Genomic DNA, 23,886 nt, shown 5'->3' on the forward strand with positions numbered 1-23,886 from the left:
AGAAATGTAGAATTCAAAACCTGGATGCAGGCACTGGAGTGGGGCATCTGGCATCTGCGCATTAGAATTGGAATGTGGAATGCATGGTGAGGAGATGAGACCATGTCTATTCCCAGTGTCTTGAGATCACTCAAGGTGAGGACAGATGCAGGCTGTGTGACTCCCAGTGCTAACCGCTCCCTCCCCACCCCACAGCCTGGTCTGGACCAGCCAGCCTGGGCTTAAAAAAGCACTAGGAAATGTCACTTTCTTTTTGAGGAGGTGTGATGGGAGGAGATGGCCTGGGCAACTTTAGCAGCCGGTTTATTCAAAGGTTGGGAACAGTGACAGTGTCTCCAAATCCTGAAGCCTGTTTTGTTCCTAGTTTGAACTGAGGTCCCTTCCCCAGCAAATAGAACCTTCCTCATGCCAGGCCAGACGCCCCAGCCTATGTGGCAGCCTAGCTGGGTCTCTGATTGAGCTGCCTGATGCCTATGTCAGTCCTAGCCAGGAGTAGGACTCCAGCGCCCAGAATCCAGTGTCCATCGCCTGCAGCTCAGGGGCTCCATCTTGACTGGACACTATCCACTGTGATAGGCCACTATGGTAAGCTGGCTCAAGGTGGCAACCCTGGGCTCCAACCATTGGCCTGAGACAGATAAGTGAGAGTGGATTCTTCTCCAGAGAAGGAAGTTCCAAGGACATCTGGCCACCCATTGATGTGGCACTCATGCATTTTTTCCCTTTCACATAATCATAAAGTATTTATTGAATGCCTGTTATGCACCAGGCCTCATTTCCACAACTACTTCCAGAAATAACTGCTTTAAATAATGCTTCTAGCACAGAGCTTGGCACACAGTGGGTATTTGTCAGGGATGATGAGGACATCTACCATGTACTGACACTGATCCCGAGCCAGATCCCACTTCCAAGGGCTCTCACATGAATATCTTGTTTAGCCCTACTCCAGCTCTCAGGTCCACACTGTGGTCACCTTCTCAATTTTACAAAGAAGGAAACTGAGGCTCAAGGTAAGTGGTCCAAGGTCATACAACAGGGAAGTGATGGAGTTAGAATTTACACCCCAGTTTTGCCTGGCTCTAGAACACAAGCTCTTAACAACTCTCCTAGCCCCCAACACACATTTATTAAATGAATGAATGAATGAATGAATAGGGAAGCCTTGTATTCGTGCAAATATGTGTCTGTGTGTGCAAGGCCACTGTGTGCCTGAGTGTGGGTAGCACGTGTGTGAAGATGTCTGTGTGTTTGCACGTGGGGTTTTTTTATGGAAAGGCTTTCCCTTGTTGTCTCAGTCTGGTGTGTGCTGGAGCTATACTTAGCTGCAGCCGTGACTGTAATGAGCAGTTAGCTGTGCACCAGGCACTCATCAGGACCTGGTTTCCCAGGGAGATCGCCAGGGCCAGTGAATGTGTGTGTGTGTGGGGGTGCAGCTTGGTGCTGGAGAACACTAGAGCAGGGCTTTGGGAGGGAGCCTGGAGCTCGCAGCGCTGTGCCTTGTGCAAATGCAGAGCCTTAGTTCCAGCTGAAAGAACATGCTCTAGGCCCACAGCACCGATGCCTTCATCTAGGCACTGCCGAGCTCAACTACTGGCCACCCATGCCTATGGTCCCTTTACTCCCTTGTCAGACAATTGAACTAAAGCCTTGGAGCTCATGGCTAGAGGCTGAGGGTGACAGCAAAAGCAGCAGGAAGATGGTGGATAAAATTTGTGAAGCCAAATCAAGGTCTTCCAGGGCCCCAGGAAGATCCTCCTCTCAGGACATCTCCCCTGCCAGCAGAGCTGCACTGCCACCTTGAGCACAAGCTGCTTGGGCCGGGGGTGGGGCCTGAGGAGGGAAGGCGGCCTTCTCCCTGCAGAACAGATGAAACTGCAGGTATGCTCAGAGGGGCCTGGGGTTCAGAGGCCAATCCTGCACTCACTGTCCGCCCTCCAGTGGTTGTAGGGAGGGGCTAATTTCCCCTTTCAAGTGACTCTGCCTGAAACTTCTTTCATGCCTGGGCCTGGTTCTCTCTCCTCCAACAGAGGAGAGAGAGTGGGCCAATACTTCAGGCCAGCCTACTGCTCAGCTCCAGCTCTCTCAGTCCACAAACCAGCCCCTGCCTTTGGTAATCCCACTTACTGCACATGTATACTGAGTTATTGGACCCTACTGCCACCCTGAAGTCCTCTAGAACATTTTCATTGAATGAGAGGCAGGACTTCCTCTGCCGCCTTGAAGACAAGCAATAGAGATGTATCTTTCCATCCGTCCATCCACACATTTCTTTACCCACCCATTCGGTTATCCACCCAGCAGTGTATCCATCCAGCTATGTGTGTCCTTCTTTCCATCCATTCATCTACATGCACCCACATATCCACCTTTTCATCCATTTGTCTATTCACCCATGTTGTTCTTGATCACAGAACCACAACATCCTGGCCTGGCTTGAGTTTAACCTTCATTTCCAAAAGACCTGGGATCTTATCCTTCTGTACCACTTGCAAATAAGTTAATCTCTATGGGCCATTTCCTTCATCAATAATATAGGTCTGATATCTAATCCTTATGCCTCACAGAGCTCTCATAAGGCATGTTGCATTATCAAAGGCTATTGATGTAACAGGCACCATTGCTAAGCTGATCCTCATTCCTCTGGGAGGTCGCGGTTAAGTCCAAGAAACATATGACCTTAGTAGATCAGTGGATCGGGGGCCTGAAGTTAGACAGGAAAAGTTTTTGGAAGCACTAAGGACAGAGTAGGCTCTTTCATGAGTGGGGTCCGAAAGGATCCATCATGAAGAGTCATCAAAGTCAGACTCCAAGGATGTGTCTGGTTCAAAAACACAGAGGGGAAGAGAAGGCATCCTTAGTGCAGGAGACAACATACCCAAAGGCAGACAAGGGAGCTACGGGAAGAGATGAGGAGCCTGAGGCCAAGATGCGTGGTGTGGAGAACAAAATGGGGGTGGGTTTCCAAGGGCAGCACAACAGGCTCTGGAGAGCACCCTGGACATGCAAAGCCTCGGTAAGCCACTGCAAACCCTGGCGATTTCTAACTCCCAGGCTTGCACTCAACTACCCAGACTGCCAGAGAGAGAAAAAAATATCTGCTAGTGACAGCCAGGTCTCAGGAGACACAACTCCTGCTGCCCAGAAGGGAAGCCGGTGCCTGGCATTTCTGACCTTTGTGCCGCTAAATTTATCACTGGTGACGGTGGTTCGTGGCCCTGAGGCTGTGAGGCCACCAAATGAGGCTTCTATGGCTTCCCTCCCTGTCTCTGTGGCTCAGTCACAGCCTCACTGTACTCTGGGGGATCTAAGCCCAGGGGATCTGAGCCCAGGACTGGGGTGACAGTGGTGCCCCAGATAGCCAGGACCTATCCTTAGTCAGTGCCTCGTAGACGCCAGGCACTGTGCTCAGGGCTTTGCCCCTAGAAGACTTGCCCGAGCTGCAAAGTACACACTGTCATCCCCATTTCACACAAGAAGAAACAAGCTTAGCTAGATGTCACTTGCTGACTCCACACGCAATTCCACACTGCGGCAGAAGGGAGACCCAAACCAGTCCTGACCTAGCCCAAAGCCCTGTGCTCTCTCCTCTCCTCTGATCCCTCCCAAACTCCCCCTGCCCTTGAACTGTGGTCTCTTTCCAGGACATGGCCTTACTCTGAGCCACATTTTCTCTCTCAAAGATCTTTTTCTTTATCTAGTCTTACTGGATTCTCTAACCTCTCTGAGAAGTCGATGATGCTGTTGTATATACTTTATAGGTAAGAAAACAAAAGCCCAGAAAAGCGAGTGTCATGCTCCAGGTGTGTGGGCCAAGTCAGGAGCATCTAAGGCAATGTGAAGGGGAGCACACTGCACAGGGCTGACCCACCAAATGGGCTTATAAGAGCCCAGCACAGAGCTGCGAAGATAGCTCAGTGGTAGAGTACTTGCCTAGCATGAGTAGACCCTGGCTTCAATTCCCAGTACTGGGAGAAAAAAAAATCCAGCCCATGGTCCTCACCCCAGGGATCTGCCTAGCTCTAGGTGGCCCAGCGGGTGACAGTGTTCCTCACAAGCAGTTCAGAGAGCCCCTGAGGTTGAGCATAAAAAATTAATCTCTAAGTGGTGAGACATTAACCCTGGCCGGTAACTGTGGTCTGAAGTATTTCACAACCCTGCCCCATGACAAGGCCCAAGGGAGCCACTCTACCACATTAGTGGCCAGGGAACTACCAGGCAGGCCTAGTCCCCCTAGTTACAACAACCCCTCTTTAAACTTTAGGTTTGTATTCCCAGAACCTCCTAGGAGGGCCAAGACCAGTGTTTGCCGAGCATCCTTTAAAGATACCTCATCTGAAAAATGATGAGAATGATCATGATGTATAACCTGCACACCTGTGTGTGCTGTGTACCAGGCTCTCTATCTGTGTCACATCTCATTAGATTCCCACAGCAGCCCTTTGAGGTGGGGACTCTTGTAATTTCCACTAGCTAGCTGAGGTGGCTGAGGACTGCAGAGGTCACACAGCTAATAATCAGCAGAGTCAGGCAGTCTAGCCCCAGTCAGATCCCTAACCTCTCCTCTAAACCACCTTCTCTTGGCATACCTGAGTGTGACCAGTGAGCCATCTTTGAGGGCTCCAGGACAGGAAAGGGCTGGCATGGTTTTTGTCTGGCAGAGCCCCCCCTCACTAACTCCTCTCTGGCCTCACACCCAGCTCAGAGAACAGCTCACCTCCCAGCCTGGTGGCAGCCTTATGTGGCCTCACTTGTCTTCCCCTGAGCACAGATGACCTTCAGAGGACAGAGATCACCCATTATGGTAGGACACGAGCCCCCTCCATGGAGGGTTAGGTGTGCAAGCCCATGTGGCTGTAGGAGGGCAAGGCAAATGTGCACACAGCCAAGCTCTGTGCTGGCGTGCTCAGGGAGCCCCAGAGATGGCCCAGCAAAAGCATACCCCACTGTCAGGAGCCCAGTGAGGCTGTGAAGAGTATTACCTTTTCTGACTATCACGATGCCCTGGCTTCTGAGTCTGGCTCTGGACACCCAAACTCACCACCTTTAACCCCAGGCATATGCCTGCTCAGGGCTTTTGCATGTCTCACTTCCTCTTTTGGCCAGATATCACATGGTTCCCTCCCTTACCTCTTCCCTGTCATACTAGTTCAAACTGCCACTTCCAGCTCTCCAGGCACCTTCTCTCCGGTCCATACCTCCATGGCAGTCATCACTATCAAACAGACCATACAGCCTCAGAATCCAGTTTCATTTCCCTGCACTGGAATGTAGGGACTCAAGGGCAGGGATTTCTGATTGTTTTGTTCTTGGCTTCACCCCCAGCCTCTAGAGGAGTGCCTGTCACTTAGTAGGTGCTCGTAAATATCTGTGGAATGAATGAATAATGAATGGATGCTAACAGCGGCCCTGAAGGGACACTACTCATGGGCAGCCTGTGTAGACAGGGGTGTGGGGAGAGGAACGCCTTCCTGCACTGCAATGGGAGAGGAGCAGAAGAGGTGGGGAACATCATGGGCAGTGGGGCAGGCAGGAGCAGGGCTGGCATGCCAGCAGGGAAAGAGCCTGGGTAGGGCCAGGGTGGTAGGGGCATCTGAGGCCCTGCACAGGCTTAAGAAAGCTTCATTTGGCTCCTACGGCCCAGGCCACAGCAGCATCTGAGCCTGGGTGCAGCAAGGCTGGCTCCTGAGGCCCCTTGAGCTCAGCTGTCCAGGGCTGCCCCAGCTAATATTAGCCTGTCCCCACCCAGCCTGGCGTCAGCCTGGCGGAGTAGCCCAGCCTCACAGCAGGCACTGCCCACTGGTACCAACAAGCCCCCAGCTCCTGCCCAAGGCTCCAGCAGCTCTGGGGTCTGTCTAGCCCCTGTTGCCACTCCTCCCTGTGCCTGAGCATCCCTGTAAAGAGGAGATGCTTCAAAGCCTGAGCTGTGATGTGTGGTCCCTACCTGCCAGGCCCACCATGCTGGCACACTTGTCAGCATCTCAGGTCCCCATGCTTGGCTTCCAGCCAGAGCCTGATGTCAGCGGCCCTCCCTCTCTCTCACCCAGCAGGCGGAAGTCCTGTCATCCATCTCTCCCATAACCCCACTACACCTGGAGGGGGAGGCACAGCAGCAATAAGCAGATCCTTACAGCAGATGGGGGACCAAGGCTCAGAGGGAGCACGAGCAGCCTGATGCACAGGGGGTTTGTGGGAAGATCAAGAGAGAATCCAGGCCTGCCTCCCAGGGTGACACCCCTGATACCTGACAGAGTCTGAAAGAAGGGGCCCCAGGGGTCAAGGTCAGAAAGGTGACCCCCTAGAAGAGGTCTTTGTAAGAAGAGTCAGAAGCTGAAAGAAGGAAGCAGGTGGAGAAGAGGTGAGGGTTTGGATTTTCTAGGGCCAAGAACTGGTGAAAAGAAGATAATGGAACTCACAATAATTAAGCACTTATTATGTTCTGGGTTCTGGGCTAAGTGCTTAACACATTTAATACTCCCGACTTCCCCATGAGTCAGATGCTATTAATATCTTTCTCTTGAGGCACAGACAGGTTAGGGAACTTGTCCAAGGTCACACAGCTGGAAAGTGGAGGGGATGGAATTCAAACACAGACTTCCTGGTTGCAGAGGACTGCTTTTAGAAGAGAAAGGGGCTCTGGGTCATTCTAAGGTCAAGCAGGCAGGAAGAAGAGGGGGATGGAAGGAGATGTGAACTCCACACATTTTTTTTTTTTTATTGAACACATGAGGAAGTTTAAAGCAGGGGGGTTTGGGACAAAAATCATGCTAGGCCTTCAAGGAGAGGAGACTATTTTGAAAGCCAGTGACTAATACCTAGAACTTCCCATAAACACAGTTGCCAGAGAAAAAAGGACAATAAAAAGGGAAAGGTAAGAAGATGGAGAGGGAAAGGTAGAGAAAAAATTAAAACCTGGCTGGCCCTCAGAATCCCAAGAACTGGACTTGGGGCTGAGGTTGTGTGTACTAAGTGGGACTTGGGAGCTGTGCTTACTGGTTTTGGAAAACACATGTTGGCCTCTGAGAGACAGAGGGACTAGGATGGGAAGACCTTCATCTGGCCCCATCTCAGTGGGGACCATGGCAGGTGGGACCCTCCCCTGATGGGCACCCCAGAGGTCCTGCCCCACCTTTGCCTGTTCATTGCTGCTCCAGCCTGGGGGAGGGAAGGGCTGTGTTCCCAGGTAAGGCAAGGAAGTGGGGATCAGTCAGGAATAGGATCAAAGGCTTAGGGAACCCAGGCCTGACCTGGGGTGGTCTCAAACCCACCCAACTTTTACATTCTTTCAGTCAATATTTATTTAGCAGTCACTGTGTACCAGACCCTGCTCTAGGTTCCAGGGATAGCGCTATTGATAAAAGAGACGAAAATCCCGGATCCCATGGAACTTACATCCTACTGGGGAAAACAGACAATAAACAAATAAGTAAATATACTCTATGTTAGATGGTGGTAAACGCCAGAGAGAAACAGTGAAGCACAACATGGGGAAGGAACCGGAGAGGTGCACCCTGAGATGATGACGCCTGAGTACAGACCTGAAGGAGGTGAGAGAGCAAATGTCTGCAGTATCTGCTGGTGGGTGCTCCTGGTGGAGGACCCATGAAAGGACGGTCCTGAGATGGAAGCACAGTGTGCTGGAGAGAGGCCAATGGCACCTGGATGAGCGCATAGGAGACAGAGAGGAAGACATAAGGGAGGGGATAGGTGGGGACACTCAAAGGACACTTACAGTCCTCAGAAGACTTGGGTTTCCTCTCTGAGAGAGACAAGAAGCCCAAGTGAGATGACAGAGGGCTGATTTGGTCTGAGCACCATTTTTCTGGATGCCTGGGCTGCCCTGGGGAGAAGGGCTGGGCGGCCGGGGCAGGGGCAGGAGGACAGTTGGGAAGCTTCATCAATAATCCAGGGGCAGGAAGATGGTGGCTTCACCCAAGGAGGTAGCAGCAGGGGTGAGGGGATGCAGTTGGGTTCTGGGTGTGTCTTAAGCGTAAAGACAAAAGGATCTGCCCATGTGTAAGAGAAGGAGAGGAAGCCAGGGATCCTGCTCCGTTACAGCAGCTGAATGGAGCCAGTGGTCATTTACTAAGATGGGGCCTCAGCCTTATTTAGGTGCCATTACCTAGTCACCAGCAACTGGCCACAAGGAAAACCAGAATTATCTATGAAGCCCTGTCAACGTGCATACACTCACATAGCCCTCTCCCTCCTGACCCCTCGGCTGGAAACTGTTGTCTGCATCAGTGCTTCCCAGACTCTCATGAATATGAAACATCTGAAGATATTGTTAAAATGTAGATTCTGCTCAGTTTGGGGTGGGGCCTGAAATGCTCCCAGTGATGTTATGTTAGTCAGAGGGCCATACTTTGAGTAGGAGGAGCCCACGTGCCTGAGGTCCCGTAGCATTGAGTCTCCCTTGCTAGCATTAGCATCACCTGGGAGTGGACAGATCTAGGAATTGAGTCCTCCCAGGGCAGTGCCTTGGAGTTTTGGATTTCTTGAAGCATCCCAGGTAGTTTTGTGGGTCAGTCATGGGTGGGAGTCCTCCAGCAATGACTCCTATGACATCCAACAACAGTATCTCCACTCTAGCCCTCCAGCACAACACCCATCCATTGTGGCCCTCTCCTACAGCCTAGTACAGGAATTCTTTGTGAGAATTAAATGAGAATAAGGCCTGTGACTGGCCTTCTGCTGTTCTGGATGCCTGGATTGAGGGCCCACAGACAGGAATAGGGCCTGAGGAAAAGGGCAACGGGTGCTTCCTACTGGACCAGAGTAAGCACACCTGAAAGAGGTGGTACTCCTGGTTTCTGTGCCTGTCAGAGGGCTGGTGAGCCTATCAGACAGGGGCTGGATTACTAGACTTTGAAAGAATGAATAAGCACAGGTTTGAGGGAGGCCAAATGTATAGAGAAGTTCTTCAGACCCCCTCCCTGGGCTCCTTCCCTCTTGGTGCCAGAACCCTTGCCTGGAAAGTCCACCAGTGTCCTGGAGAGCAGCTAGGCTGGGGTGTGAAACAAGAGAGGAAAAGACTCCTTTAGTGCCCCCAGCTCCTATGGGCTGTGGAAGCCCAGAATTCCTGAACTCCCAGAATGTCAGGGCTGGTCATTTAGATCAACCTCTATAGATTACAGGTAGAGAAACTGTAGCCTGAAGGGTGGTGGGTCTTGCCCAGGCAGTCTGATTGGTTTGGTGATCTTCCTAAGGTCTAGTTGCCTGATGCTGACAACCTGAGTTTTGTTTGTGGCCCCGTGTCTCTACATACCCAGGCTAGTCCTCGATCTGGGGCTTGTCTGTCCCCAGCCCCAAGCCTTCAGAGTAGACTTGAATCATGCAAGCTGGGAGCCCTCTGTTCTGGAGGAGGAAGCAAGCAAGGGCAGGAGGAGCCAGGCTAAGTGTTAGGGACCTTGAGGGAACAGACTGCATGTTCAGCAAATAGCACACTGAAGTGAGCAGAACAGATGAGCAAAAACCCAGAGGTTAAAATGAGAGCTCAAGATGAGGCGGCCAGGGAGACCTTGGTGGGAGACATGGCCAGGGGCCAGAGCAGAAGGCGTCGAATGCTGAGCTGAGGGGCAGCAGCATTCCTTCCATGAACTGCCATGCAGGATAACTTCTTGGCTTCCCCAGTGCTCTGTCATTTCCCGCCAGGCCATATGGGGTCCCCAGCCTGTATGGATGGGTAGAAGGCAGCTGAGGCACTGTGGGGAAGCCTTCTTCCTTGAGAGGGCCACAGCAGTCCCTTAGCTGGTCATACATTGCCCTCGCTTGCCATCATCCAGGGCCAGAACTTGCTGAGCAGGATCCTTGCACATGCTGTAGGGGAAAGCGTCTGATGGAGTGAACCAGATGGAAACTCAAGCCTGGAGCATGGCAGGCTACAGACTCTGCCATCTCTGGAACATGATCAGGAGGCAGCACTGTGCAGTAGTTAGACAATGCTCTGGTGTCAGTCAGACCAGGTCTGAATGTTGGTGTGTGGCTTATGAGCTGAGTGACCCTGGATAAGTAACTTTACCCCTTTGAGTCTCAGCAGCCCAGTTGTGACACTGGCATGATAATAATACTGCAGTCCTGTGGGTGTCTTTGTGAGAATTAAATGAGAATAAGTAAATCAAGACAATACCTGACATACAGTAAGTATTTCAGCAAATAGTAGCCATAAATATTATGATTTGAGAAAGAAAGGGCAATTCTGGAAAATCCTGCTTAGGAGAATTTGGGCCAAGTCTGAGTCTACCTACCTGAGTGTGTGTGTGTGTGTGGGGGGGGGGGTGTCTCAACCAGCCCGGGAGGTCAGGTAACTACTTACTCTCCCTCCCTTAGGAGCAGAAGTCAGTGGGAACAATAAGAGGGCAATAGCACGCCAGGTGCAGTTTCGGGTTCTTTAAAAACTGAGACCCAAAAGAAATACATATGGCCAGGTCCTGGGTCAACAGATCTCAAACACTCTTGTGTGAGACTCCCTCATGGTATTGGGCAGTGTCTGCCCTTCTCTAAGCCTATTTCTCCAACACTGGATGACAATAGTAACAAAGATTCTTTGCTTGTCCAAACTTTAGCTCAGGCTTCTGAAACTTCTCCTAGGCCCATCTGTGCACTTCATGTGTAATACAGTTTTAGCAATGGCAACTTTTTAAGTCTGGTTAGCCAGAACCCCTCATCTTCAATATATCATCACCTTCCACATCCGATCAGGTTCCTCATCCTCTACCACTCCCAGGTGGTGTCTTTGGCCTTGTTTCAGCAAGAATCCTGTTAGGTCGGTTTAACCAGAACCCCTTCTTGTCCCTGATATTTCCAGGTCCTAACTTTCCATTCACCCACCCACACCCTGCTCCTTGGCTACAAACTCCCAGACCCAGGTTGTTTTCAAAGCTGAGCCTAATCTCTCTCCACTGCAATACCCCATTGCAGTGGTCCCTGTATCTCTGATGACAGTCCTGAATAATGTGTGTTTTAACACATCTCATTGAATATTTTTTTCTTTAACAGTAGTGACTAGAGGTAGCCTGGGAACATCCATGCACCCTAAAAGTTCCATGGACCTGGAAAGAAATCTCTCTCATCCAAGTGATTCCCTTGAACAGACACTGGACAGCCAACTGTCCCTGGGCCCACCTTTTGCTCTGAGCTTCTTCCAGGGATAGGGAGCTGGAACTGGGGTAGTGGCCAGCCTGGCCCAGGAATTAACGGGAAGGAGTGGCTCAAGGACCTGACCTTTTGGTCTAAAGCAAGTACACTGGTCATGAGACTGCTCAGAATAGCCAGAGGAACTACATACAGCTGTCCAGGGAGGCCTAGCACAGCACTGTGCCCTGGAGTGAGCCCCCACCAGGCCCTGTCCCCCACCTTTGAGACAACATATTTCCTCCTTCTTTGAGAGACTCAAGCCCAAAGTTTCTGGCAGATGCCAGATCTCCTGAACACAGGTGCCACCCCCAGGGTGCCAGACCTCAAATACTCTCTGAGGTGTGACATGAAGCAGCACTGAGCCCCGCACTAGGAGACATTGGTTTCTGAAGGAGCTGGGCAGCTAACCTGCTCATGTGTGACCTGGGGAAAAGCACTCCTCCCTTGGCCTCACCTTTCTCACTGTCATAATTATAAGCTCCTGTGACACTGAGTATGCAGGAAGATTACAGTCTGAGGGAAGACAAACCCAAATCAAGTAAGGCTGTTAATGAGGTTTTTTTTTTCCCCCACAAACCAGATAGCTTCTCTGAAGGGAAAGTCCTGGTTCTGAACCCTGACCCAGCCTGTGGGGCCAGCAAAGACACTGCTGGGGAACTGATACGTGTGGTGGGTATGAAGGATAAAGAAGGGTAAGCCAGGAGGAAAGAGTGCTCCAGAGGCAACGGTGTATGCAAAGGCCTTCAGGCAGGGTAACCCAGCACCAGCAAAAAACAAACAGGCCAGGTGGCTGAAGGCTGGGGACATTGAGGATAGCCCACCAGAGGAGACTAGAGAGACGGGGGTGGGGAGGTCATGGGGTCTGCAAGGCCACAGTATGCACAGGGAAGCACTGAAGGGTTTTAGGCAAGCAAGGTAGTGACCTGACAGATTAGTGAGTTGAAAAGACCTCTGTGGTTGCCAAGTGGAAAATGGACTGGCAGGAGCAGGGGCTAAAGGTGGGATAACAGTCAGAAAGCTGCTGGAGAGGTGGGCCTGAGGGAAGAAGGTGGCTTGAAGTAGGAAGAAGATGGAGTTTAGAGATGGTCATGAGGTAACACAAGCAACAGGAGTAATAAGAGCTGCCAACACTTACTGAGCACCTACTGCGTGCCGTGGCTATCCATGATTACCCCCAGCGAGTCCTTACATCAACCCTCTGAGGACGGTTCTGTCATTACTCCATTTGTTTGTAGAAAGGTGAAGGGCTATGACCAGCAGATGCTAAGTCAGTGAAATTCATTACCAGGAGTGGAGTGGGGGGTCTGGTGACCATTCAAAGACACAAGGACCCCTATAAAAGTACTATGGGAAAGAGAATACATGGACTGAACAAGGACACACTGGCAAGAGACTCTTGAGGTCCCTCCAGCTTCTTTTTCATTGCTTTTGGGTCTCCTTTACACATTACCAAATAGGGAGATCTAAGGTGAGAGGTCAGGTACCTAGGAAGCCCTAATAACAGCTCTATCCCCGATTTCTCCTCTGCCGAGAGCCCCGTATCTACTGGGACCCCAGGGATAAACAGAAGTCTATGTCTAGGCTCCTCATTCTAGGTACCAGGTAAGTTTCCTTTCCAGAGGCCTGAGGGGGAGTCAGGGCTACATCAGGTCCCAAAGAGGAGGGGACCAGGCAAAGAGACAGACTTGGGATAAGGGGTCAGTGGAGAGGGGCAGTGGGGTGGCTGGAGGTTGGCTTCCCCAGCTTGGAGATCATTGGTACTTCTTAGAAATTTGGAAAGTCAAATGACCTTGGGAGACAGATGTGACCACATTCACATACCCCATATACATAGTGGGGACAGTTTCTGGCTTTCAGTCTAGGGACCATCACTGGCTCTGATGTGACAAGAATGACGCTCCTAGTAACAACATACAAATCATAGAAAAAGGCCAGACTTCACACCTGAACTGGCCCCCAAGAAAGAAAGGAGGGTGAGTTTCCAGCCAGTTCCCCCAGACTGCCCAACATACCTGCTCTCACACCACTGTGACTCTGCATGCAAGGACTATTTGTCCACTGCCAGCTGCCTGGCTAATTCCTACTTCCCCTCCAATGCTTGCCCCAGCATGACCTCCTCTGGCACAGTTTTATTCTCATGGCCCCAGGAAGTCCCTCTACCCCTTACCACATAATATCATCATCCTTTTCTGTGTATCTCTGTGGTACACACACCCCCTCCCCCCACCCCCTACCCCGAATACAAGTGAGGACCATCTTGTCCCAGCTTACCTCGCCCTGCCTTGCCCCCTCAAGTTGGTGTCCAGTAGAGAAGGGCCAGGGAACCAGCTGCTCCAGCCACCACTGATAACCCTCACAGCTCAGATGGAATATCCCACCCTCAGCCAAGTATTACCCCTATCTTCCAGGGCCAACATCAAGGCCTGGGGTAGGTGGCATCTCTTCAGGGACAGGTGATCTCACAACTGGCCCATATACCAACAGCTGGTCTGGGCTAGAATGGCATTTCTGTTGACATATGAGGATGGGAAATGCCCTCAGTAAGGCAGCTCAGGAGTCCCAGGAGATAGAGGCAGCAGGCAGGATGCTGCACTGAAATTTCATCTTCTGGTTACACCCAGGCCACATAGGGTCTCTCTCATATAGGCACAGCAAAATTGACACACATGCCCAGGGTCTCTCTCACACACACAACACATGCTGTCACACATAGATAGGATCTAGCACAGACTCTAACAGAGCTCCACAAACACACAGTCTGTCACACACAAGACATCCATCATGCACAGATGGTCTCATGCACACAGCCTTACATACACACTCAGACTCACATGCAGAGCTCCACATATATAGTTTCACACTTGCCACACACAATACACTCAGAGACACACTTCGAGTCTCACACATTGCATTGGTCTTACACATACTGTTGCTTTAATATACACTTTATCTCCCTCACAGTCTTGTACACAAATAGTTTGCCTCACAAAACACACAAAATCTGACCCTCTCATCCACAAAGAATTTCTCTGACACAGGGATGTCTCTCATATTTTCACCACACACGTGTATGCGTGACCCAGAGTCTCACATATTTTTATTCTCACACACATGAAGAGTCTCTCACACCCACACAGGATCTCTCTTACACAGATTCTCTCTCACACACATACAGCTTTTCTTTCACACATGCATACAATGTCACACACATACTAGATTCTAGTGTAGAATCTAGAATAAAAATTCCACTCCTGACCCACCAACTGAGGAGGCTTGGGGACCCGTGGTGGGGAGGGGTAAACAAAGGTGACAGCAGCAGCAGCGGCGGCAGAGCAAAGATGGAGGGGGAGGAGGGCGGGCAGCCACTGGTCTCTGCGCAGGGAGCTGCAGAGAGGCAGCGCAATGCAGCTAGGCCAGCTGGGCAGGCGGCAGGAGCCCGGGTTCTAATCTCAGCTCTTCATTCAGTTCCTGTGTGTCCTTGGGAAGCCCCCTCCCCAATGGGCCTCAGTATCTTCCTGTACTCCCCAGGGTAGTCTAAAAGACTACAGTCTTTCTTTTAGGAAGCAACTGGGAGAGTAGCATAGGTATGCTAAGGGGAGACACCCACCAACACCCACCTTCATCCCTGGTACCCTCACTCCCCAACCATGCTCTACTGCCCCCAGCATTTCCCTGAGTCTGGTTTTCAATGGACATTCATTTGAGAGACAGTTCAAGACTTTTCAAGTATGGTTTTATACACCAATGAGACCTCAAGTCACACTGAGTGGCCTATTTGTCTCCACTGAGAAGAGGCCATCCCAGAGCCTAGGAAGGTCCTGTCAGAGGAGACGGACAGAGGAGGGGGCTGGAACATCCCATTGATCCCTGATTGTCTTGAAACTCAGGGACATTGGTCAGAGCTCTAAAGTTGAATCCAAGGAGGGGAGTGGAGGTAGAAAGTCATGAGGAAGCTGGGCCTACCCCCTGATTCCAGGGGCCAAGAGGAAGAAAATGCTATCCAAGGTCAAACGTGGGCTGAATGGGCAGCTGCTCTAACACAGGCCTTTTGCCCAGCCTGCTCCCACCCCCTCCCTAGCATGAGCTGGCTCAACCTTTCAGTTCCCCTATTTCTGCCCCTCCCCACAGTTCAGCAAGCCTCCAGTTATATAATACTCTGGCTCTGGTGGCCTCTGTAGGAGGAAGGAAGGGAAGAGGCCTCAGGGGTCCCAGTCCACTCAAGAATGACAGGAAGCTGACGGCCAGCTCAGGAGAGGATAGGGTCCCACGAGACTTGGGTTCAAGTGCTACTTGGCCTCTAACTCCCTGGGTGACCTTGGGCAAGATCTTCAGTAGCAAGATAAGAGGTCGGTACTCTCTCTATTGCTCCCTTCCCCCAATATACACACCTGTTCTAGAATTCAAGGTGTAAAATGCTGACCTACTGCCCCCTCCCTCACATGCCTTGCTGTGTTTTATCTCAGTAATAAATCTGCTAGGTCTCTACCTAAGTGGCTATTATCTGCCCCTGGGTACCACCACTTACCCGCCCTCTCCCCCAATGTCCTTCATCCACTGATTCTCTGCAGACTCCTCCCCTCCCCAGCTCCATCCCCCTGGATTTGGCACAGGCTTCAGCTGGCAGGAGGGAAGGGATGTGGAACTGTAAAAGACAGCGGGGCAGAGGCAGTGTTTTGCCTGGGAGTGGGAAGAGGGATAGCTCAGATACCAGAGAGGCTCAGAGGCTGGGCATTAAATTCCCAAGTCTGTCCCTCCCTCACAGGCTGTGGCTTTCTCAGGCCTCTTAGGACAGAGCCTAGGAAGGCCTGAAGAATCTCTTCCAAGGTAGCTGACTGCTATCAGTCTTTCTCTTGGATTTAGTGACTGATGGTCCAGTAGTAAAGGCCCTCAAGAGTCCACCAGGGCCCCTCCCCCATTTTATAAATGATAAACTAATATAGAGAGGCCATCAGAGGGGCCAAGGTCAGCAAGAAAGGACACCTGCTTGTGTCCTTTCTTCCTGACAACAATCTCCTGTCGCTAAAGAGGAGTGGCAGATAAAGACACACCCACCTCACATACCTTGTCCTTGCAGGTTCCCCCTTAAAATCCCTCTCTCTGCCCAACCGCACAGGTGTTAGAAGGAAGCACAGGCACAAAGCCCAATGACCCCATCCAAGTGCCTCCCCTTTCCACCAGGAAGAAGGACATACTCTGATCTCAGGAGCAGATCTCAGAGGGATCACCACACCCCTGCCAAGAAGCCCAGCTATATGAACTACCACACTATTAATTAGCCACAGAGATTCCCCCCAAGACCACCTCCTCAGAATGGCTTGAGGCTGCTCCCTGGGGAGGGGACCCTCTGTCTTAAGCTGCCAGGCAGGCCTAAGGCCCTCTTCCTGGGCAGCTGGCTCCACACACTCCTTTACCTGGGAGGGAGGAAGGGTTCCCCACTTCTCTCTCACGCCAGAGGTCAGTTCACACCTTCACAATGTACATCTGCAAAGACACAAATATGCACGAACAGGCCCTCATGCACACTCAACATACACATGCTCACTCATTTCCACTACATACTTTACCCACCCAAATATACACCACCACACTTACATAAATATGCACACACGATCTACTCATACACACAAACACACCCATTCATACTCACTCATACATATTAAATTCGGCAACACAGGCAGACTCTTTTATACATACAAAATCAGTCACCCTGGCAAAGTCACCCCTTTCTCTCTCTTACACATGTACACACCCCTTCAGTTCTGAACTCTCTAGGTGCCACTTTTCAAGTCCACCCCTGCCCGCTGGAGGCAGAGATGCTGCCTCCCTTGCCGGGTTATTCTGATGGGTAAGTTGTCACTTACCCGCGCATAGCGGGACGAGTAGGGGTCCTCAAAGAGAGCCCAGATGCGCGGCTGCCAGCGGCGCCAGAAGCCGCCAGGCCGGCCATCTGGGGAGTCACTCAGCGCCAGTCGTTTGGTCATCTCTAGCTCGTCCTCACCGTCGCCTGAGTCTCCGGGGCCGTCGGCGTCCGCGTCGTCAGCGCTGTTGTCCAGGGGCGCCCCGCCAAAGCTGTCGAGCGCCTCCTCGGCGTCGCGGTGCTGGCGGTACGTCATCCAGCAGCAGGGTTCCACGTCTGTCTCGTCGATGCCCCAGAAGGCCAGCTCCTCCTCGTAGAGCGGCCCACACACGTCGGCTGGGCAGTGCAGCTTGCCCGTGCGGTAGTAGTTCAGGATATGCGCGAAGACGCCTGGGTGGCGGTCGAAGAAGAACTCGTCGGCACGCGGGTCATAGTCGAAGTGGCTGTGGGCGTCGGGCTCCGCCAGCCAGGCGAGCCGCGTGCCCGGCAGCGTGCGCAGCGTCGAGCGGTACGTCTGGTGGCGCGTGCCGCCCACGTTGATCACGATGCGCTCGCTCTCGTCCCCTTGGCCCATTGCGGCGCCCCCTTAGACATGGCGCGGCCCAGCGACACCCATGGGAGCGGCCGCCAGGGGGAGTTGGCGCCGGGGAGGGGGGCGCGCGGCCTCCTCCCCCCTCCCCCCTGCCGTCGGGGGGAACAGAGGAGCGCGGCTCTGGCCACCCCAACCAGTGACCCAAGCCCCTCGGGGTGCTGGCGGTCGGTGCTGGTCCAGGGGAGTGTGCGCGGGATCCCAAGGGTCTCTAGGCGCCAGATGTGGGAGGGAGTTGGTCTGGTTGCGGAGGAAGCAGAGGAGAGGAGGGGAGGGAGAGTGGAAGGGAAGAAGGGAGGGGGGCGGCGCTCAGCAGCGAGCCCCGGGAGGAGGGGAAAGAGAGTGGAGGGGCCGGGCTCCCTTTACCATCTCAGCGGGAAAATGGAGAAATCGACACAAAGCTTTTTTGGGGGAAGGTCAGCAGCTCCTAGGGCCGGAGGGATAGACCAACCCCCAGAAGGGGGAGGGGAAGAGAGGGGGCCGGGAAATTCGAGCTCCGCTGTGCGGTGGTCGCCGCAGCACGCTCTAGGCGCGGGGGAGATGGATACCAGCTGCTTTCTCCCTGCGTGGCCGGGCTGCAGCTCGGGGCGCAGGGCGGGCTCCGGCCCCCTTCCTCTCTCCACGCCTGGCTGCCTGCTCCCCTCGGCGGCGGGCGAGCCCGCCCGCCTGCCCGCCCTCCTTGTTCCTTCTCCCCGCCTCCCGGAGGAGATGGCGGGTCCTCTGGGTAGGGGCACACGGGTACAGCCCCGTGGGGCAGCGGCTGAGCGCTGCGCCGGGTGCGCTTAGGCTCGATCTAGGGCTCCGCTGGGCTGAGCTCGGACGCAGGCTTCCGCGGCGGTGCTGAAGGGACAGCTCCCGGGCCGTTGGTGGAGCAGCGCTGGGCCGGGCGGGGGTTCTCCCGGCTGGGTTTGGTTTGCGGGGCCGGCGGGCACTGGCTCCGGTTCCTAGGCGCCCCGCGCTCCGCTCCCTGCTTCGGGCAGGCGGGTGGCGCTGCCGGCCAAGGCGAAGGGGGCTGCGGAGGTCGGGCCCGGTAGGCGGGGGTGGCTGGTCCCGGCGCCGCAAGGCCGGTGAGGCCAGGGAGGCGAGGCGCGGAGCCGCGGCCGCCGCCGCGACGCTGCTTCCACCCCGACTGCTGCTCCGCTGCCTGCTTGCTTGCTCGCTCGCGCGGTCCGCGTCCAGCCCGCCGCTCTCCGGACACGGGCACACGGCGCGCGCAGCCGCACTCGCCCCCGGAGGGAGGCGCCGCGCTGGGTCCTAAAAAGCCCTGATTCCGCGCCCCCCTCCCAGCCCAGCGCGGAACTCGGCCTCCTTCAACCCCAGCACTGGGGGCGCCTGCCGGGCACCGCTCCTCCTGCTCTAGGGGGGACCCGCCAACGCTTCGCCCTCAGGGAACGTCACTCGATGGGCGGGGGCTCTGAGAAAAGTCTGGGCCCACACCCCAGGTCAAACTGAGGTGAGAAGGGCGTTGGCACTCGCCCATCTCCTTCCAAACCAGGGACTGTCTGAACTCTGGGTAAGACAGGACATCCTGACACCTTGACTTGGACTAGTACGGAGCTCTCCAAAGAACCCTTTAATACCGACTTTTCCCATGGAACCTGAAGTCCCCAAGATTCTTTCAGAGCTACCCTCTTGCATGGGCTCCAAGATAACTCTTCCTATTCACCCATATGCATGTCCCCCTAGCTCCCCATTAACCCCTTTCGACCCCTTCCTGTTGCTAGGTCCTTAATCACTTAGACCGACCTAGTCTCTCAGGAGTAGTGTCACAAGACTCTACCACGTGAATACCAGCTAACTGACCCTCCTGCACTAACTCTGAATCCCTGGGTGGGATCCCTTATGAAAGGCTGCACTTTCTCCTAGGCTCCTGAGTACTGCCATTTCCTCTGTCCTTAAAGCTTCAGCTGCCCTGGGAGTTAAGCCCATGCAGGTCTTGAGGGCTGGCTAGGAGCAGCTGCCTGCTGGGATTCCTACAGTTTCACAGTTGACTGTGGGGGTGGAAGTTGCCCTCACCTCAAAGCCTTTCTCGTCCCTGCTTGCCACCAGTGCCTCAGTTTACTTAGTTGACCAATCATTCCTTTACTCCTTACTTGTTCCAGGCTTTGTCACAGACACAAGGACACAAGGGACAAATCAGATCAAACTCCAACTCCTGCCCTCAAGGAGCTCCCAGCCTTTTGGAGAAGTGGGCAGGTGGGACTGGGCAGAACTGAGGAGGTCAGGCCCAGTTCCAGGGTCAGCTGGGCGGAGAAAGAGACTTATTTATTGATCCAAGCCCAGGCCAATCGAACACAGGCTGCCTAGACAAAGAGTGAATTAATTAAGAAGACACAAAGCTCTTATTTACCTGTTGGCAGTTGCTAACTGTGCAGGCAGCTGTCCCTCTACCCTGACCCACAGATGCTGCTATAGGCCTGGGGACAAAGCTCTGCCACACACATCTCTCTACTCACTTGATCAGGGGAACACTGACCCAGCCACATAGAATCTGTTTGTGGTAGAGGGAAGGCCTAGAGGCATGGTGAGGGGCAAGGGCCAGGGCCAGGAATGAGGGATGGAAGAAGGCCAAAGGGAGACACAGAGAGGCACAATAAAGTCAGAAACAGAGAGATGGGTAGAGACAAAGAAAGGGCTTGAATCTGGGATCAGGATGGCACCCCCTTCCTCCAGTGACTGATCTGCATTATTCCTCTAAATAGGAGCTGCTTCCCCTTCAATCTCAGAGTAAGGCAGGAAGGAGTGTCCTTGTCACCCTAACCAATTTGTCTCATCCTGTAACCATGAGGAAACCTGGCCTTATGCAACCCAGCCTAACCCATATTGAGATTTCCAGGACACAGGCTCTCTGGCCCAACTCTAGGAGATAATGAAGCAAGAGAAAAAGATGGGCATAGAGACATGCACACCTACTCCCACCAATTAGATGCCAAGAGACAAGAAAGGCCTCTGGAATCCTTGAGGCCAAATCAGGGGGAGGGTCTGATCAGGGTCTCTTAGGGGTCAATACAGAGCTCCACTGAGGTACTCCTAATGGGGAGCTGCAGTGTTACCCAGGTGACAGTGGGGAGAAGTAGGCAGCAGATTGGGTGATTAGAAGCTCTGGTCAGGCCAGGCCCTGAAGGCTGTGCTAGAAAAAGAGAGTAATGCCAGGGTCAGAGGGAGAGAGTATGGGAGGGTATCCATCACACTCCAAAATCCCTGAAGAGGTAAAGAGAGAACACTCAGAGGAGCCTCCCCAGTGGGAGAGGGTAGCCGTTCCTGATATCCCAGCCATTCCGCTTTAGGATTCTCACTTTGAGCCTGATGACACCCTCCAGCCCAAGCCCAAAGGAATGCCCCTCCTCTTTTGTCACTTAAGCAGGACATAAAAGTCCCTTTTCTCACTTCCCCTTCACACTATGAGAAGACTGGCATTTGCAGAAAGCCCAGAAAAACCAAGAGGACAACACAAGGTGGGGGTGGGAAGCAAGAGGAAAGAAACTAAATCAAACAAAAAATGCCAAGAAATGTGGCTGAGGGAAGACTTGTTGACCAAGTCCTGGGTTCTTACCTATAAACACTAACCATGGATCCTTAACTCAGTCAAAAACCTCACCTCTTTTTCATTTTTGAGCAGTTTCCCCATGCATAACCATCTGCCACTTCCCTTGCAGAGGGAAGCCCTTGCCAGAAGGTCTTTGATGGCTGTGGCTGGGGTTGGGAGTGGGGAACATACTGGTCAGTGGCTAAGAGTATATATGAACCAGCCGGGTGTGGTGGCTGCACACCTATAATCCCAGCAGCTCAGGAGGCTGAGACAGGAGGATTGTGAGTTCAAAGCCAGCCTCAGCAAAAGTGAGGTGCTAAGCAACTCAGTGATGCCCTGTCTCTAAATAAAATACAAAATAGGGCTAAGGATGTGGCTCAGTGGTCAAGTGCCCCTAAGTTCAATCCTCAGTACAAAAAAAAAAAAAAAAAAGTATATATGAACCAGGCTGCTTGGGTTCAAATCCCTGTTCCACCATTAACTAGCTGTAACCTGGGAAAATTCTTCAGCTTCCCTGTGCCTTAGTTTCTTTATCACTTAATGGGAGCAATAATCATCCCTATGTTCTTAACTCCTTGGCTCTGTAATTTTTCTTTCTCAGGTTAGACAGGAGGGAGCACTGGGCTCCAGGAAGCTCCATGTGGGAACTAAACTGGATGGGGACTAGAAGATGGTGAAGGAAGATCTGAAGCCAAATTTGGCCTATGTTCTCACACCTGGCACTTGCAGGCCTTAGATCTGGTCCTGCTGGGCTCTGGAACTGGCCCAAGTCCAACCCTCAGGCCTTTGTCCAGGTTGGCACAGTCTTCATGCTGCTCTCCCAGGCGGACAACCTCAGTATTCCTGATGGGTTGGGCTGCCACCTTGTGGCTGTATCTGGAAACTAAACTAGGCTGGGCTTGGCCCCTGTAGGCTTTGGGCAGCCTTGTTGTGATAGAAGACAGTAGGTCTGGCAGATGTCCCCTCCCCAGATCAGGCCTCCTCATTCCAGAGGGCAGAGGAGAATGAACCTAAAGCTGCCATTGGGGGAAATTGATTATCTTGGCCATAGGATCTGTAGATTAAGTCCTTGTACTTAACCAGGACTGGGCTGGAGCAGGGTGTACAGCTGTTCCTTCTTGCAACCTCTTGGGTAGGAGGTCCCAGATCTCTTAAGCCATGGAAACCCTAGAAAGGGGCTAAGGTGAAGAACATTCTGGGGAGATGTCTAGACCAGAATGTTTCAACTCTGCACTGTTGACATTTTGGACCAAGTAATTCCTTGCTGGAGATGTGTAAGGTGCTGTACTATGCATGGAAGAAAGTTTAGCAGGGCTCTATCCACTAGATGTCATTAGAACCCTCTTCTCCAATAGCAGTCATAAAAAAAATCTATAGACTTGTGTCTGTCAAGTGTCCCCTGGGGTCTAAATTTTTCTCCATTTGAGAGAATCCCTGATCTAGACAGACTTGGTTACAAATCTTATTTTTGCTGTTTACTAGTTGTGTAAGCTAGTGTCTCTAGGTTTCTGTTTCCTCATCTGTTTAAAAGGGAATACTATTTTGTGAGAATTTGCCTCACATCCTCTCCTCTTTTTTCTCCCTCCCTTGAGGCTGCATACCTGCCCCCATCTCTTTGTGAACAGCCCTCACTTGGCCTCTCTCTCTCTCATGGGTTCCGGTGGCCCAGGGACAAAGCATCAGGTGGGCTTGGCCTTGGGTGGGCTTGGCCTTTCAGAAGGGCTTTGACTCCTCTCTGTGCTGACTGTGGGAATGAGGTAGGGAGATGGGAGTTGATGATGGGCGTGGTAAGGTATATGAAAATGGTCAGGGGTGCACATGTACAGAGAAGATGGGTGAGTGCAGGCTCTTCTACAAGCCTGTCCCTAGCAAGACTGGGTAGGGGGCCACTGAGTTCTCCCAGATGTAACCAGAGACTTGTGGCTCTTCTGATGGGAAAAGCTTTGCAGTTCCATGTGTGCCTTGCTGCACTGGTGGGTACCTGTGTATGTATGTGTCAGCCCCCAGAGACATGTGGTCAGCAATGTGCCAGGGTGGGTCCAGGTGGTGTAGGGGCTAAAGTCAAGACATTTATGTGTGTGTGTGTGTGGGGGGGGTAATTCCTTTTTAAAAAGGCAAAAAAAAAAAAAGAATACAAATTGGGGACAAAAATGAATATTTTATTTAGACTTAGAAAATAAATCAGGACCAAATATAAATTTTTAAAAGCTGATAAATTCCACTGTGTTATTCACCTTTTTGTCACTGGGACAAGATACCTGAGAAAAGCAACTTAGACAAGGAAAGATTTATTTGAAGGATGGAGGAAAACTATGTACTCCATGGTGGCCAGGAAGAAGAGAGAGAAGGGAAGGGCCAGGACAGGATACAGTCCCCAAGTGCATACCCACAAGGACCCACTCCCTTCAACTACATCCCCCTCCCACAATTTCCACCACCTCCTAATAATACTATCAAATTATGTATCCATTAATGAATTAATCCACTGATGAGGTCAGAGCCCAAGATCTACTCTCTTTCCCAAAGGCTCCATCTCTGAATATTGCTGCATTGGAGACCAAACTTCCAACCCATGAGCCTTTGGGGAACATTCCAGATCCATAACAATAACAAACATTTTAAAAAATCCAGAAATTAATCTTATTTTTATTTACTGCCTTGTACACCTATGTAATACTTTTAAGAAAGTTATATTTATGTGGAAGCATTCAGAATGCCAACAAAAACAATTGCCATATTTTTTTGGCAATTTGACAATGATATTCAGTTATAAAA

The 23,886-nt window shown here is 52.2% G+C and overlaps 1 protein-coding gene across 2 annotated transcripts in view; it reads right to left on the bottom strand.

Annotated features, from left to right (window-relative positions):
• Kcnc1 (potassium voltage-gated channel subfamily C member 1) overlaps positions 1–18,803 on the bottom strand; it is a 43,657-nt gene extending 24,854 nt beyond the window's left edge. The window contains exons 1-2 of one of the 2 annotated variants that reach the window (XM_078046390.1): positions 16,998–18,803; positions 7,539–7,658 (exon numbers count right to left, since the gene is read on the bottom strand). In XM_078046390.1, coding sequence (XP_077902516.1) covers positions 7,539–7,658; positions 16,998–17,567 — 690 coding nt within the window. In that variant the 5' untranslated portion in view covers positions 17,568–18,803. The remainder of the gene's footprint in view (positions 1–7,538; positions 7,659–16,997) is intronic. The other variant, XM_005326753.4, reaches the window with a different exon arrangement.
• Between the last annotated feature and the right edge of the window lie 5,083 nt (positions 18,804–23,886).

The sequence above is a fragment of the Ictidomys tridecemlineatus genome, chromosome 4 (assembly GCF_052094955.1).
Source record: "Ictidomys tridecemlineatus isolate mIctTri1 chromosome 4, mIctTri1.hap1, whole genome shotgun sequence".
NCBI classification, from domain to species: domain Eukaryota; kingdom Metazoa; phylum Chordata; class Mammalia; order Rodentia; family Sciuridae; genus Ictidomys; species Ictidomys tridecemlineatus.